The 15,843-nt window shown below is 35.9% G+C and overlaps 1 protein-coding gene across 1 annotated transcript in view; it reads right to left on the bottom strand.

The window, feature by feature from the left end:
• Positions 1-15,469, bottom strand: part of SGCZ (sarcoglycan zeta) — a 437,298-nt gene extending 421,829 nt beyond the window's left edge. The window contains exon 1 of the mRNA XM_058525105.1: positions 15,275-15,469. Within this exon, the coding sequence (XP_058381088.1) occupies positions 15,275-15,469 (195 nt within the window). The remainder of the gene's footprint in view (positions 1-15,274) is intronic.
• Between the last annotated feature and the right edge of the window lie 374 nt (positions 15,470-15,843).

Genomic DNA, 15,843 nt, shown 5'->3' with positions numbered 1-15,843 from the left:
GTGAAACTTTGTAAGGCATCAGTAGTTTTTGTCTTCCTCCAATCTCAGTATTTCTCGATTTTGAGGACCCTTAGAAAGGTTAGGCCAAATAAGTAAGTAACTACTCAAGTACTGGGAGAATTAACAGTAGGAAATTTTATAGACCTTGAGATAGATGATCCCCAGGAAGAATTCTTATCCAAAATTTTAATGAAATCGACCACAGCCACTTATTTTTAGAAAAGAGAAAGTTCAAATAAAAGTGTTTAGTTAATAAATAATATTTTAACTTTCACTAATTTTACTTAAAGTAAGATTACAACTGGAAAATTATTTCAGTGTCATAGCAAATTGCCCTTGCTACTTTAAACGTGATCTTTAGGAATAACGGAACGTATGTTGTTTATTGGCCTCACGAAGACAGCTCTTCATGCAAAACACAGATTGAATTCTAAATAGGAATCTTGACTGGGTAGCTTACATCAGAAAAGTAAAATGGAGGTAGTCCATATAGTGCTTGTGGTAGAACTACAAGAGTTTTGCTATTTTATGAGATTTATAAGTTTATTGTGCATTTAAGCAAGAGCAAAGGATAGTCATAACAAAATTATCAAGCCAAGTTAATTGAATAAAGCTGCCAATTGAGAAAGCAATGCCCTGTATTTAAATATTCATATATATCACAGTAGGTTCAAGAATCAGACGTGGTTAGTCAGAGGGAGAGTCAAGTACTTTCATCATTAAGAAAACACAAACAGGGCAATCAAGTCTGGTTCTTTCAATCCAATGGGAAAATAGAGGTCAGAAATCTCTAGTTACTCAGCTTAGTCTGTTTCCTAGGGACTAAATTTACTTTAATATAAAAATCATTGACGAGGAAAATTAAAGTATTTCTTGATCTAATATTCAATGGCTCATAACTAAAGATTAGATTACCATATAGGTTTTTCCAGGTCAGTAAGATTTTTCTGATGCACTTGATTTTATTTTTAGCAGATAGATATCAGAACAAGAAGGTGTTGCTGATCTAGGATCAGGTGCATGTTTTGTAAAATATGGCTTGATCGCTTCTTGGCAGGTTTGAAAGTCTCATTTCATCCTAAAGAAAATAGTTTGTTGGCTTTGAAAACTGAATACTTATTTCTGCATTTTCTTAAATAAAACCAAACAATTGATATATTACTATTTTTAAGTACTCAATAAGTACTATTTCATAAGGTCTCTCAAATGTTTAGATTTTTATTGAACACCCATATTTTTGGATTTAATTGCAGAAAAGAAACAGTCATTTTATATTAAGCATAGTGAATTTACTATGATTCACATATATTTCTACTGATTATAAAATGCCTGCTCACTGAATTAAGATTATTTAAAAAGCATAAGAAGAAAATTAAAAAAATACTTATAAGAGCATCACTGAAAGATAACTACTATTTAATACTTTGCTTTTTACTTAATATCTTTTTCTATGCAATTCTTTTTAGAGACTTGATATAATATGCATACATTATTTTTAACATGTCTTTTCACTTGATGCTGTACCATAAACACTTATTCAAAATCATTAATATTTGGAAAAGTAATTTTAAAGATTAATTTGGAAAAATAATTTTAAAGATTAATATTACACATAAATTTATTATTATAGCTTTAACTCTCTTGTTTAGATCTTTATGTTGCTTCATATCAACAGAAGATGTAATTCTTTGGGTATAAATTTTTCTCCACATTTTTGATTATTTTTTTAGGGTACATACTTGATGTTAAACTACTCTAAAGACCTGGAATTCTAGGGTCGGCCCCATGGCTTAGCAGTTAAGTGCAGGCGCTCCGCTACTGGCTGCCCGGGTTCGGATTCCAGGTGCCCACTGACGCACCACTTCTCCGGCCATGCTGAGGCCGCATCCCACATACAGCAACTAGAAGGATGTGCAACTATGATGTACAACTATCTACTGGGGCTTTGGGGAAAAAAAAAATGGAGGAGGATTGGCAATAGATGTTAGCTCAGAGCCAGTCTTCCTCAGCAAAAAGAGGAGGATTGGCATGGATGTTAGCTCAGAAAAAAAAAAAAAAAAAAGACCTGGAATTCTAAAGAATGGTACAAATTTCAAATTATTCTTTAGAAAAGAATGGAAAAATCCATTTGTACTGTCAAATATGGCTACATAATCATTTTATATTGTCATCAGTTTTAATAAAATTTTAGAGTAATTATCTTCGGGTAAGTAGGATATCAGGTGATTATACAAATATGTTGTATATTTGTATCTAAATATAAATACACACATGTACACATGCACGTCTAAACACATATATAGTTAAGATTGATATATTGAAGTGTGTATTACTTGTGTAATTAAAACCAGTATTAAAGGGCAAAGGAGAAAACATTTGCTAATCTCATATTTGAAAATGGTATTTAAAACACTGTCAACACCAGATACTTGTGAAGATTTGGAGCAACGAGAACTCTCATTCTTTGCTGCTGGGAATGCAAAATGGTACAGCCACTTTAGAAAACCATTTGGCAGTTGCTCACAAAACTAAACATATTCGTATCATATGATCCAGCAATCACATTCCCTGGTATTTACCCAAAGGAGCTGAAAACTTATGTCCACATAAAAACCTGCACATGGATGTTTATAGCAGCTTTATTCGTGATTGCCCAAACCTGGAAGCAATCAAGATGCCCTTCACTAGGTGAACGGGTAAACGAATTGTGGTACATCCAGGCAGTTATTTAGAACTAAAAAGAAATGAGCTGTCAAGCCATTAAAAGACATGGAGGAAACTTAAATGCATATTACTAAGTGAAAGAACCAATTTGAAAAGGCTATATACTGTATAATTCCAACTACATCATATTCCAGAAAAGGCAAAATGATGATGGCAATAAAACGACCAGGGGTTGCCAAATATTAGGGAGGAGAGGGAATGAGTAGGTGGAGCACAGAGGATTAACAGGGCAGTGAACCTGCTCTGTATGAAACCATAATAGTGGATACATCTCATTACATATTTGTCCAGACCCACAGAATGTACAACACCAAGAGTGAACCCTAATGTAAACTATGGACTTTGGGTGACAATGATATGTCAATGTAGGTTCATCAATTCTAACAAATATGCCACTCTAGTGGGGGATGTTGATGGTGAGTGAGGCTACACATGTGTGTGGGCAGAGGGTATATGGGAATTTGTTGTGAATCTAAAACTGCTCTAAAAAATAAAGCCAATCTAAAATCCTAAAACAAAAAATTAAAAAGGTATTTAACTATTGTTGTTTGTTTGTTTGTTTGTTTGTTTTTGTGAGGAAGATCAGCCCTGAGCTAACATCCATGCCAATCCTCCTCTTTTTGCTGAGGAAGACCGGCCCTGAGCTAACATCTATTGCCAATCCTCCTCCTTTTTCTCCCCAAAGCCCCAGTAGATAGTTGTATGTCATAGTTGCACAACCTTCTAGTTGCTGTATGTGGGACGCGGCCTCAGCATGGCCAGACAAACAGTGCATTGGTGTGCACCTGGGATCTGAACCCTGGCCACCAGTAGCAGAGCGGAGCGTGTGCACTTAAACGCTAAGGCACGGGGCCGGCCCCTAACTACTGTTTTAATTGCATTTCTTAGGACACTACTGAAGTGGAGTCTATCTATCCTGTGAATCTTGACTGCACTTGTGACTTATTTTGGCTAATAGAATGCTCAGAGGAGCAATGACGGGTAACCAGTTTTGAGTCCAGGTCTTTAGAGATCTTGCAGACATCTACACTCTTCGTTGGAACTTCTAACCTGCTTAAGAATGGCTGGTGTAATAGCTGTATGTCACCCACATGGGTGAGTGATTTTATCATTCCGGACTTCCATCTTCTCTATGTAAAATGAGGGCACAGAACTAATGTCCTTTCCATCTCTATGTATTATACAATCTATTAAACATATGAACTAACAAGTCTGTATTTTCTATAACATGTTATCCAATGGCTAATTTTCTTAATCCTTCCTTTTCTTCTGCAAAATATCTGATATTCTAATGAACTTCATTTTGCACATGCTATATATAGTTTATGACTTATCTTCTGCCACAGTTTTTTGTCGTGTATTTCAGTAAAATGAACTACAACTTGGTACTTCTTTGAACTTGTATAAAAATGACTAAATTTTTCTTTATGAAGTCAGGGAAAGAAAATGTACTGCTGGGCTAAGACTAAGCATGAAAGATTTCATGTGAGAGGGACAATTTGTCAGAAAATTATAAGGAGGTACAAACAGAGGGTTATAATGGAAGCAGTCTTGCAACATTAACTATATCATTCACTCTCATAAATTCTGTAATAAATCCACACACACCACACTGAGGGGCGGTGCAGGCCGGATGGTTCTCCAGCAGGCAGGCTCACATTGCCCGCACTCCCCTGCGGAGTGGTGTTGTGCCACAGAAGGCAGTGCCCCACCTTGGCTTGGGGTGGGCATCATGATTCATGTACTAAGGAATTAATCAGGAAAATGGAAATGGCACCTCAGAGAGGTAGACAAAAGCTATGATTCTAAATCACTTTCAGAGTGGTCTCTTATGGCCAATATATATCCTCAACAAAATATAGTTGAAGTAGGGCAAAAACTAGATGGGAATCACAAGGATAAAATAGTCTTTATGAAAATCATAGTCCTTTTATAAAGTTGCCATTAATAAGCACCATTGCTCTAGCCAAAAGTTAAACCTAGTGCCCCCTCTGCCAAAATCAAAAGTATAGCCTTGTTTGCAACTTACAGTAGAGTTTTCACTATTCTAAGTACTCACTGACTATGAAAGATTAGGTACATTCCTCATTAAATCAATAACAGTTGAGAGGATTGAGGTATTTTTTGTCCAACAAATTCAAAATATAATTAAAAAGCAGTGATGTCATAGTTATATACTTAATGGTGTTTTGTGAATGCATTGAGGTATACAGGGAAATAAATCATTTAATGAAGAATATTGAACTAATTTAATTTTAATTAAATTTTGATAATATTAATGCAATGAAATGTGGCAGAAAGAGCATGAACTTTGATATTGTACAGCCCATGCTTCTAACCTTGCTCATTAGCGTGACCTTGGGAAGTTTATTTAATTTACGTAAGCCTCTGTGTCTTCAACTGCCAAAGAGGATACAATATTTACTTTGCAGTGTTGTTGTGAAATTCAGTAAGATCTGGTCTATAAAGCACATAATCTTGCCAAATACAAACTGCAGGCTAAATAAATACAGGCTCCTGGGCATCTTAAACTTTATTCTCGTATCTAAAGGTTATAGCCTAAGAGTTGTAATTCAGGATGTTAAAAAGAGTTCAGAATACAATATCTCAATCAGGTAATAATTTAAAACTCTGAATATTAAAGAAACTCAGAACATTTAGGATCCAGAACAGAAACCCTGCTCTTCATCCAGTCAATTTTTGCAAGTATTACACTTTTCAAAATGGTTCAAAAAGGAGATAGCTCTCTTGAACAAACGAGCTCCCTCCTTCAGACAGGCCAGTAATGCTGGTTTTCAAAATAAACAGCTTAGGGTCATCAGAATAATGATGATTTTGAACTACTCCTTTTAGAAGTTTTAGGTACACTTTGTATCTCGGCATTTAACTAGAATTTCAAAAGTAATCTTAATTATCCATCACCCCAAGAAAATAAGACATTTTCTCTGATAAAATTTATCAAATAAAATAATTAATTACTAAAACCTAGGAATGCATAGAAATAAGGTTTGTCAGTATACATAGCTGGTACCAATTGAGTGCTACTCTGAGGCTCTATTTTAAGCACTTTTACAAGAGTTCACTCAGTTAATACTTCTTTTTTTGTTTGTTTTGTTGTTGTTTTTTTTGTGAGGAAGATCACATCTGATGCGAATCCTCCTCTTTTTTCTGAGGAAGCTTGGCCCTGGGCTAACATCCATGCCCATCTTCCTCCACTTTATATGGGACGCCACCACAGCATGGCCCGACAAGCAGTGCGTTGGTGCGCGCCTGGGATCCAAACCGGCGAACCCCGGCCGCTGCAGCGGAGCGCGCGCAGTTAACCGCTTTCGCCACCGGGCCAGCCCCCAGTTAATACTTCTAATATCTCTGTGGGTCAACACCACTGACCATTCTACAGATGAAGAAATGAGTTAGAGAGGTTAAGTAACTCACACAAGCTCATTCTGCTAAGCAGCATTCATGGAGCCAGAATACGAATCAGGCTGTCTGACTCCAAAGCTCATGCTCTTAACCTTTATGCATATCACCAGGATGAACAAGATTATAACACCCTCATTTATTTACTATTTTTTTTCACCTTTTTAAAAAAATTTCTCCTATATGTGCAAGATAAACACATAGATATGGAGACCAGATTGGTGGTTACCAGAGGGAAAGGGGGTGAGTGGAGTGTGAAATGAGTAAAAGGGCATGTGTGTATGGTGGTAGGTGACAACTAGACATCTGATGGTGAAAACGATGTAGTCTACACAAAAGGCAAAATATAACGATGTACACCTGAAATTTACATAATGTTATAAACCAATGTGACCTCAATATTTACTATTTATTTATTAATACACATGCAGTAAGATCTTTTTATGTGTCCAGGACTGTTTTATGCTCAACTTTAATAGAAAGAATCAAGTTAATTCACATGATGTATGGAATAACTGTGAAGTTGGAACAGCAGAAAATGATATACAAGTAATAATAGCAAACTCTTAGATAGCTATTAGTATACACCAGACACTTCTAAAGAATTTTCATTAATTCTTTTGATTCCTACAACAATCTAAAGAAATAAATGATAATACTGTTTATTGGCTAATAAGTGGCAAAACCAGGATTTCGACCCAAAGGTCTGGTGTCAGAATCCATACTTTTAACCACTGCTTGATGCGTGATGAGAGATCGTTTGCAGTACCAGAAATATAATTGCAGCACCAGCAATCTAAGAAATTTTGCCATTGATACCAAATTTACATGGGAAATACCTCGCTGGCAAGTAGTAGAGACTCAAGCATTCTCCCTGGTTATATGAATTCATTTTATGTTCTTAAATTGTTGCATACACAAAATAGACCCTGATATATTTATGGGGTTTTGAGAGGAACGAATGCTTACTGGAAAGAGCAGGAGGTTCAAAATTTTTAAAAAGTCTGATTTTGAGTCCATGTTTTAAAACAATTCTGTGAGAAATGCAAATGTCAAAACTCACACTCCTTCTTTTACCCTGATGGGCTACTTGAGAAAAATTCCTCCCCTTTTCTAATTTCTGCTGTTATTGATCCCTTTCATCCTTCTTTCGGTAATTGAAGATGACATTATAATTAGTGGGGGCTTATTTTGTTTGTTGTGTGCGTCTTTTATTGTTTTTTTTTAATCAAAGTAAATTCAGAAAATCGCAAATATCCTAAACATGAGACCAAGTCAAGTCAATAAATTTCTCTAGAAAATCTTAAGAGTCCATTGATTTCAGTTGCTAAATGAAGAGACGTTTGGAAAAGTTATGTGTGATTGTGGTGGGCAGGCTGAGGGTCCACCACAGATGACGTCCTCCCAAGAGAGGCTGGAAGTCAGGAGGCACAGTTATTTTCTCTCACACTTGAAGGTCAGATTAGTTTTTCTAGAGGGATCGTCAACAAGTGATGACACAGAGGATCTGGGGTTTAATTTACAAATAATTGCCAGCCTATGGTACCTCTTAATTACCAATAGATTGTGCCTCAAGGAAGATGAAGTAAGATAGTGTAGAAAAAGAGTATTGTTACATAATATCCAAGGTTTTATTTATTTATTTAGTTGGTGAGGAAGATTGGCACTGATGTTAGCCCAGGGCCAATATTCCTCAATTTTGTATGTGGGACATCACCACAGCGTGGTTTGATGAGTGGTGTGTATGCCCGCACCCAGTATTCTAACCAGAGAACCCCGGACCGCAGAAGTGGAGCTCGTGAACTTAACCACAATGCCATTGGGCCAGCCCCTTCCCTTTTTTTTTTCATGAAAAAGAAAAGACTGGGATTTTACTGTAGTTATGATCCAGGGAGTCAGTCAGACCTAGAAATTGGAGCTTCCAAGGACTACACTTTCACTGACAAAGTGTCTTACCTAAGTGCTTCAGGATTCTGGGAGAAAGTGTGCTCTGCTTGTCTTCCTTTCACGGGAAGCTCGTTGCCCTTGTTGAAAGATGTGAAAGAACTTGAGGAAGGTCACTCTGTTAATGGGGGAGGGTAATCTTCCAGCTAAAAACAAAAGCCCGTGGCATGAAAATGGAAACCAATTGGATTCTGAAGCAGTTTTACAGTGAGAACAGTGGAAAATTAAGACATTAAATTTGAGGCTCCCTCTACTGAAAGTGAATCAAGACCTTTTAAAGTTATAAATAGTCAACCGAAAATAATGTATCACCTACTATGTGCCTGGCCAAGATACCAAGATAAATAAGACAATAAGACCAGTTTCTGCTCCTTGAGGAATTCCCACATTCATGAGATTGGGGGAAAATTGGTAGAGAAGAGTATATATTTAGATGAACCATAATTATACATCTAATATAACATGGTGAGTCCTATCATAGAGATAAGACATATGAATAAAAATAGATACAGAAATAAATCTGTTAGAAGGAGGTACATAAACAAACAAACCAATAAATAAGAAAGGTCATGAGACAGCTGCCAGTCAGATTTATGGCATAAGAGGTGGCAAGTTAGTTTAGCTGGCAATTCTGAGTTAAGACTTAAGGAGAACAAAAGAAACCCTTACAGGTTGCTGGTGGTGGTATAAATCAATTCAAGCACTTTGGAAAAAAAATTGATATTAAAAGTCAGTATTCCTACATATACACTCTATATTCTAGAACCTAGAGAAACTCTTGTACATGTGCGACTATAATTATCGATATACAAGAATGTTCATAGGATCACTGTTTGTGAGAGCAAATTAAACAATAACAACAAAAATACATTGGAAACCACTTAAAAGGAGAAGTGATAAATAAATAAGGTATGTTCATTCAATGAAATTTTCAGCAGTAAATAAATAAATTGCAGCTACACATATTAACAGGGATAAATCTCACAAACATATTGTTGAACTAAAAACAATATACTGTTTGAGGTTTATACACACATATATGCACATGAAACTAAAAGCAAGAAAAACATTCGGGATTGTGATTCTTTCTAGATAGAGTTAGGAGGTATTGGTAAAGTTTATTTTTCTGGCTGTGTGATGGTGACAAAGGTATTCATTTTGTTGTTTATTATTGTTATTGTTATTATTAATGGCTTAAATATACACTATATGTAATCCTTTTGTAGGATAAGATATTTCATAATAAATAAGTGTTACTAACAGCAGCTCTCTGTACTATTGACATGGGTAATCAGGATTGGCCCTGCCTCCCTGGACTGCGTTAGGTCTTAAATGCAGAGGCTGTTGGGAATTATTAAACTTGGCGTTCAGAACAAAACTGATTTTTCAATGTAAAAATTAATAAATACCACTGCATAGACCAGGGAACCATCTCCTGTGTTTATGAGGCCTTAGATAGCAATAGGGGGACCTGAAGTAGCTGGAGTCTTTGCATCAGTTCTTCCCAGCTCAAGGTAAGCCTTCTGAAGAGCACATATCAGAGTGAAGTGAAGAGTTAGCTGGCTCTCAAGGCAGATGACGTCAAAGATGGGTATTTATTACACAAATACTTGTTAATTTAAGGGCTAATTATCTGGCAGGCACTGTCCTCTGCCTTGAGAATACAGTAGTGAAAAAAATGTCAAAATCTCTGGGCCTCATGGAGCTTCCATTCCATCTGTGGGGAGGGCAAACAGACAATAAACAAGGTCATATAAAGAGAAACTGTGATGAACATACTAAGCAGAAGAGAAAAAAGCAAGTAAAAATCAACAAAATGTGGTTATTTCATATTTAAGCTTCACATCGGTCTGGACATATCCTTAGATTCTGGGTAAGAAAGAAAATGCGTTTGGGATGAGGACACAGTTTCAGTAACTGTAAGAACTGGCTGGATACATGAAGATGGAAAAGTTCATTCCAAAGTAATGGTTCTAATAGAAAGTGAAATGAGAAAAACTGCAGGGGTAACAAGATTTTGGATGAACACACTACAAATGATAACATATTGTAAATGTACTTTAGCCACTTTAGGTAGATTGATAATGTCTATAGATAATATGTAACTGGATTAATGATGAAGATAAAAAAAATAAAGTCACAAGAGTGAGATGGAAATACGTGATACTTTGCTTACCAAGGTATTAGAGAGTTTGGACTTAAGACTCAGCAAATGTATATTATTTCCTTTTCTCCAAAAAGTTAACTTCAAAAAATTTTAGTTTTAAGAAGGTTAGAAAGCATAAAACTGCATATGGTAATATGCGTACTAGCAACTTTAGAAAGGCACACTAAAAGAAAAAAATATATGATAAAAGATATCAATGACTCTACGGCCTATAGCTATACACAGAAAGATATCTTAAAAGGGTTGATGGTCTTGTAAACATATAATTGTAATTGTGTAATATAGATAATATTTAAAAGAAAGAAAGGCAAGTGGCAACTAAAGAAACCAAAGTGATTGCATAAGAATCTCTCTTACGTATTCTGATTTTTAGACATTAAAAGAAAGTATGATCAAGGGTTTATATACCCTTGAGATGTATATGTGTATAAGTGTATGTACATGTATATGTGTATATGTGTGTGTATGTGTATATATATATATAAACATATCGTGGTCTTGATCAATTGGTTAATAAATTCATATCAGATTGAAAGAACGGAACTACGATCCCATGATTGAAGTTGCAGAGTGGGAAATTGCAACAAAATACCAAGGTATTAAATAACAATAGAACTATCCAGAGATTTAATGGAAGGGTCTGCTTATCACCCAAAGGAGGGTTTAAGCAGATGCTGAGTTACCAAATGGAGGGAATATTGTAGAATGACCAACAGCAATATGTGGATGGTTGAACTAAAAATTTCCCAGTTCCTTTCAATCCTAAAAGACTATGATATTCAATCCTATTTCTTGTGGGATTTCTTTTCAACCAACATTCATCCCACAGATCATTCAAGTCTCTAAGAATTTTTTGTAGTTTGTTCAATTAATTGATTGTTTCAATTGTGACCCACATCTGGGTATTCTTGACTTCTCAGCCACAACATTCACCACTTTCCTCTCCCTCTTTGCTTAATAAGTGGCACTTAACTGCCATTCTTTCTTTTGCTGGCTAGTTAACATATCTAATAGAATTAAGTTGCAGTTGGATGCCACCAACTTTTACTTGGTACTCTTGTGATTAAAATGAGTACTCCATTACTATATTAATTTTCAATTTTCAAATATAGAACTAATTTACTTAGAATCAGCACTTGAATCAAGAAAAGAATTTTGCCTCAGCAGAGTGACTGGATTTGATAGATCTGCTAGACTAATCCATGTATATTGAACCACAAAGATATTATCCCAACCAACCAACAACAGCCACAGCAACAATATGTAATTCGGTTATACTTATCTTGGGAGAATGAAGTTTCAAACTTCTCTCTTCAACTCGTTCCTACATTTATTAACTCTCATTGCCAGGAAATTATTGTTTATATCTATCCTAAGTCTTTCACACTGTAGTATGAACTCATTTCCTTTTTCTCGATTCTCTGTGTGGGAGATCAAGATTTGGCCACCCTGAAATCTATCTCTTTACCTTGGTTGTTTTCTCTAGGGACATTTGACCTCCCCCACTAACTGCCTAAAGAATTTGACATGGTAGCTCCTTCCTGGAACAGATCTATCATGATGGCTGTAAAGATAACGTAGGGTAAATGTCACAATAGGAAAGGCACTAACAAGCCCCTCTTATCAGAAGTTCTGTCTCTCTGGCCACATTCTCTGGATGACCCTGCGAAGAGTTGCTAGACAATCATTTACATTTATAAGGGAAATCTCCATTTGTAAAGGTATCTCCCTCTCTGTTTGGAGAAGAGAGGGGGATGAGCTCATCTCTAGTGACTTGTCAATGTGGAAGGTGAGGCCTTGAGCTACATAATAAACCTTACTCTTGTTTACTGTGCTTTAGTGGTAATCTCCTGTAACTGACTCCCCCCACCGCCAAAATCCTCCTTTGTCATTGGCTGAAAAAGATGTTTAAGACGAGAATTTCTGCTATTGTGCTGAGAAAACGCAGTGTCCCTGCTTTCTCCCATGTATACATGTTATTAAACTTGGTATTATTTTCTCCTGCTAACCTGTCTTGTTGATTATTTGGCCAGCCAGAAGAACCTTAAGGGCAAGGGCAGAGGGAGATTCTCCCTCTTCCCCCGACATCTGCAATCAGGTATCTCAATAGCAGAGTGATTTTATTTTCCACAAAGTGAGAAACAGAATAAGGTCATATCAACCATACAGATCATGTATAATATTGGTCAGAATGATGGACTTCAAGAAGCATCATAAGACAGGTTGGCAGCTACACTTGCTGTGCTGAAAACACAATTATTTTGATAACAATAACACACCCAGTTTGCTCAAATAAAAGATGTTAACAACCACATATTTGCATGTATTGGATGGCAACAGTTATAATGAAAGTGAAATACATTTTGTGCAGATCAATAATATTCCCCTAACAATTTACACATCATTTACTACTTCTTATATAGTATGGCAAGTGGTTTTTGGTATTCACTGCAGAGATCGATACAATGGTAATGTACTAGTGAAAACATAAAATTGATTTTGTTTTTACTACTCTAACGTAAGAGGATTACAAATTATTTCACACTTTTCAAGTACATACAACTTAATCTGATGTGTAGTATTCAGGACTGCTAAAATCTGCAACTAATTAAGTAATTTGGAATTTCTCTGAACAATTATGAATTACTGCACGGAGATAGAGTATGTTACCTTACAAAGATTATCTTGATACAATAATTACAACTTCATCTTTCTATTTATTTCAATGACATACAAATAGCTTACATGGTTGAAGAAAAGATCGTCTTCTATTTTAATCATAAGAAGGTAAAATTGTGATTAAAATAAAAAAGATATGCTAAAAATAAAAATAAATACCAAGACTTCTATGGACTCTTTTTCATTATTCCCGGGAATGTGTTGACATTTACATTTTGGCCAGCTGAGGTTCAAATTAAATAGCTCCGTAGGTGACAGAAACCCTGAGGCCTGTGTGGATCCTGAGGACAAAGGTGATTGTTTCAATTATTTCCCTTGAATGGCTTATCCAGCCTTGGCCTCAGCAAGGGGTAAGGTATTGGGAGCCTGATGCATGCAGCCATGTAATTATGCATTTAAGTCTATTTTCTTAATTAATTTAAATATGCTTGAGAAGCTTACATGGCTTGAATTGAAAATTCCCGTGGCCTGGTCACTGGATAGAATCAAGGCTCCCTAAAGTGAGAGAGTTGATCACATCTTTCATGAGTTTTGAAAGATGCCTGTACCAAAGGTACAGGAAATTGAATGCTCAAAATTTCAATAGTTGGGGAAAATTATACTCTTCATCATTTTTAAAATGTTTTTTTTAGTGAAGAAAAATGAGGTTGAAAAAGTTGCTGTCAGCAACTGCTAGTTTGGCTGATAGTTACGACGACATAAAAGAATCTGTAGGGGTATCCATGTTGCCCTACTATGTGATCAATGAATCATTAATGAAGCTCAGACAATTGGGGAAGATAGGAGCAGAGCTCAGGAGAACAGAAAGACTGGGGTGAAATTAGTGACATTTGGGCCAAAACATTGCCAAGTGTTTGTGCATGTGTGTGGGGCAGGGGGACTGAGCCAACTCTTGGGACAAAGGAATGATTCAAGGGTATTACCAGAGTCTCATCAAGCAGTGATTTGCTTGCTAGCCCCCATCTTCCTTCCAGCTGTCCACAGGTTCACAGGCCTTGATCTGTGACCCTGAATGTGTATCCATCTCTAGGATGCAGCTATTTTCTCTAATCCTGGAACATATTGAGTTCTGCCCATCTTTTCTTTGTCTTTCATTTCTTTTTTTGATAAATACCCTTCAAAATCTGCACTGTATTGGAAAAAATGGAACACTTGCTCAGCTCATTTTTCTCCAGGAGCATATGCTGTTTTATCGTGATTTACACAGTTATAGTTTTTCCTCTCTGGAAGGTTAAGCCACCTGCCCTCCCAGGCTCCTTCTGCACACAACTGCAGTACCCTACACTATGGACAGACTCTGGGTTCATTTTCCCTTTTGAGATTCTATTTCGAGTTAGAATCAGACATTAGTGAAGTCAGAAAAAAACTACTCTTGCTAAATCAATACATAGCAGAGATTTTTTTTTGTTTTTTTTTTAAAGCAGCCTGCTATAGGAAGATCAGTGAAGTTAAACAGCCAGCCTTACACTCGCCCCTAAGGATGCCGAGTTCTAAAAAATAACAGCAGTCTGGTGAGCAAGTGAAAGATACCTGCATGGATGTGAAGATATCAGAGGTCTCTAAGCAAAGGCAGAATGGTTTAAAGGCAGAGTAGAGAAATTTAAGAATTTAGTCAGAAAATATAAAAGGAGCTAAACTGGACTTTGCTGAAGCAGCTAATTTTTCCCAGAGAAGTCATACTCAAAGGTTTATTATACACAGTCAATAAACTGAAGCAAAATTCATCAATGAATTACACAATTATTTTGCTATTAAGTTATTAATTTTCATAAAAGAGTGATTTAATTTCTGGTTTATCTTGTATTTACCATTTTTGTGTTCCAAAAGAATGAGATCACCATTTGATAGCAATTATAGGCATTGGTCCATGCAGCCCAGGAGAAATTCCAGGGTTTAGATTTGATCATGCAACATGTTACACAGAAGGCAGATATAGAGAAATATAGAGGTAAATACCCTGTACAAAGTATTTCAAAGGTAATTATGATTTCTAATATTAATTTTAATGTGAAATATCATGTCTAAAAGCTGATTCATTTCTTAGAATCCCTGGGATAGCAAGCAGTAATTCATACTTATTGGTTACAAGTTTTCTAACTTTCTAATGAATTAATGTGCTGTTCTGTCTTATAATCTAAATTTCCTACACTTAAATGGCAGGTATCATATGTGTGTCATGAACAAACATATTGAATGCAGTCTTAAAATATGACAGTCTTTGGAATTTAAAGACACATACTTATAAAGATTGAGATTAATAATTTTCAATTAAAAAAAATTAACAGAACTCTATTGTCTTTGAACCAAAAGCAATAGATGTAAAATCATGGTGGTACTTACCACAGTGAAATTCATAACTTTCAATATCCATATTGTCATGGCTAAGTTAACTATCATGGTAACCAACAGCAGAAGGACAAAGAAGTACAAGCACCTCTTTCGCCATCCATAAATTCCCACTGGGTACAGTTGTGCATTCTCAGCCCTTGGCAGATTATTCTGCTGTGTTGCTAGTATGTATTGTTCTCGTGTCATCTGGAACAAAAAAAAAGAAAGAAACAAAAGAAGTATTCAAAAATAAAACCAACGATTTTTTTTAAATGGAAAGACACAACACACTTAAAATAATGGGTAGTGAGTGCTCAAATAATTATTGCTGTGTAATTAAAATTAATTATTAGTTAAATTAATTAAAATATTACAAAATCCTTAAATCATTATCATCAATGTTGCTTTTTAGAGCTGTTTAACTGATTGTTATATCTATAAAATGTATGTTATTTCCAGCCAGGTTTGCCCAGTAGGAACAGTAGGTTCTTCTCTGGAGCTCTGAAGACTATCAGCTCTACTTCTAGCTACCTGTAACCCAACAACTCTACCCACGTCCAAGCGACTCTTGGAAGAGGCAT

The sequence above is a fragment of the Diceros bicornis genome, chromosome 29 (assembly GCF_020826845.1).
Source record: "Diceros bicornis minor isolate mBicDic1 chromosome 29, mDicBic1.mat.cur, whole genome shotgun sequence".
Lineage (NCBI taxonomy): Eukaryota > Metazoa > Chordata > Mammalia > Perissodactyla > Rhinocerotidae > Diceros > Diceros bicornis.
The sequence above is the reverse complement of the archived record's forward strand: the minus strand, read 5'-3'. Positions and strand labels throughout refer to the sequence as shown.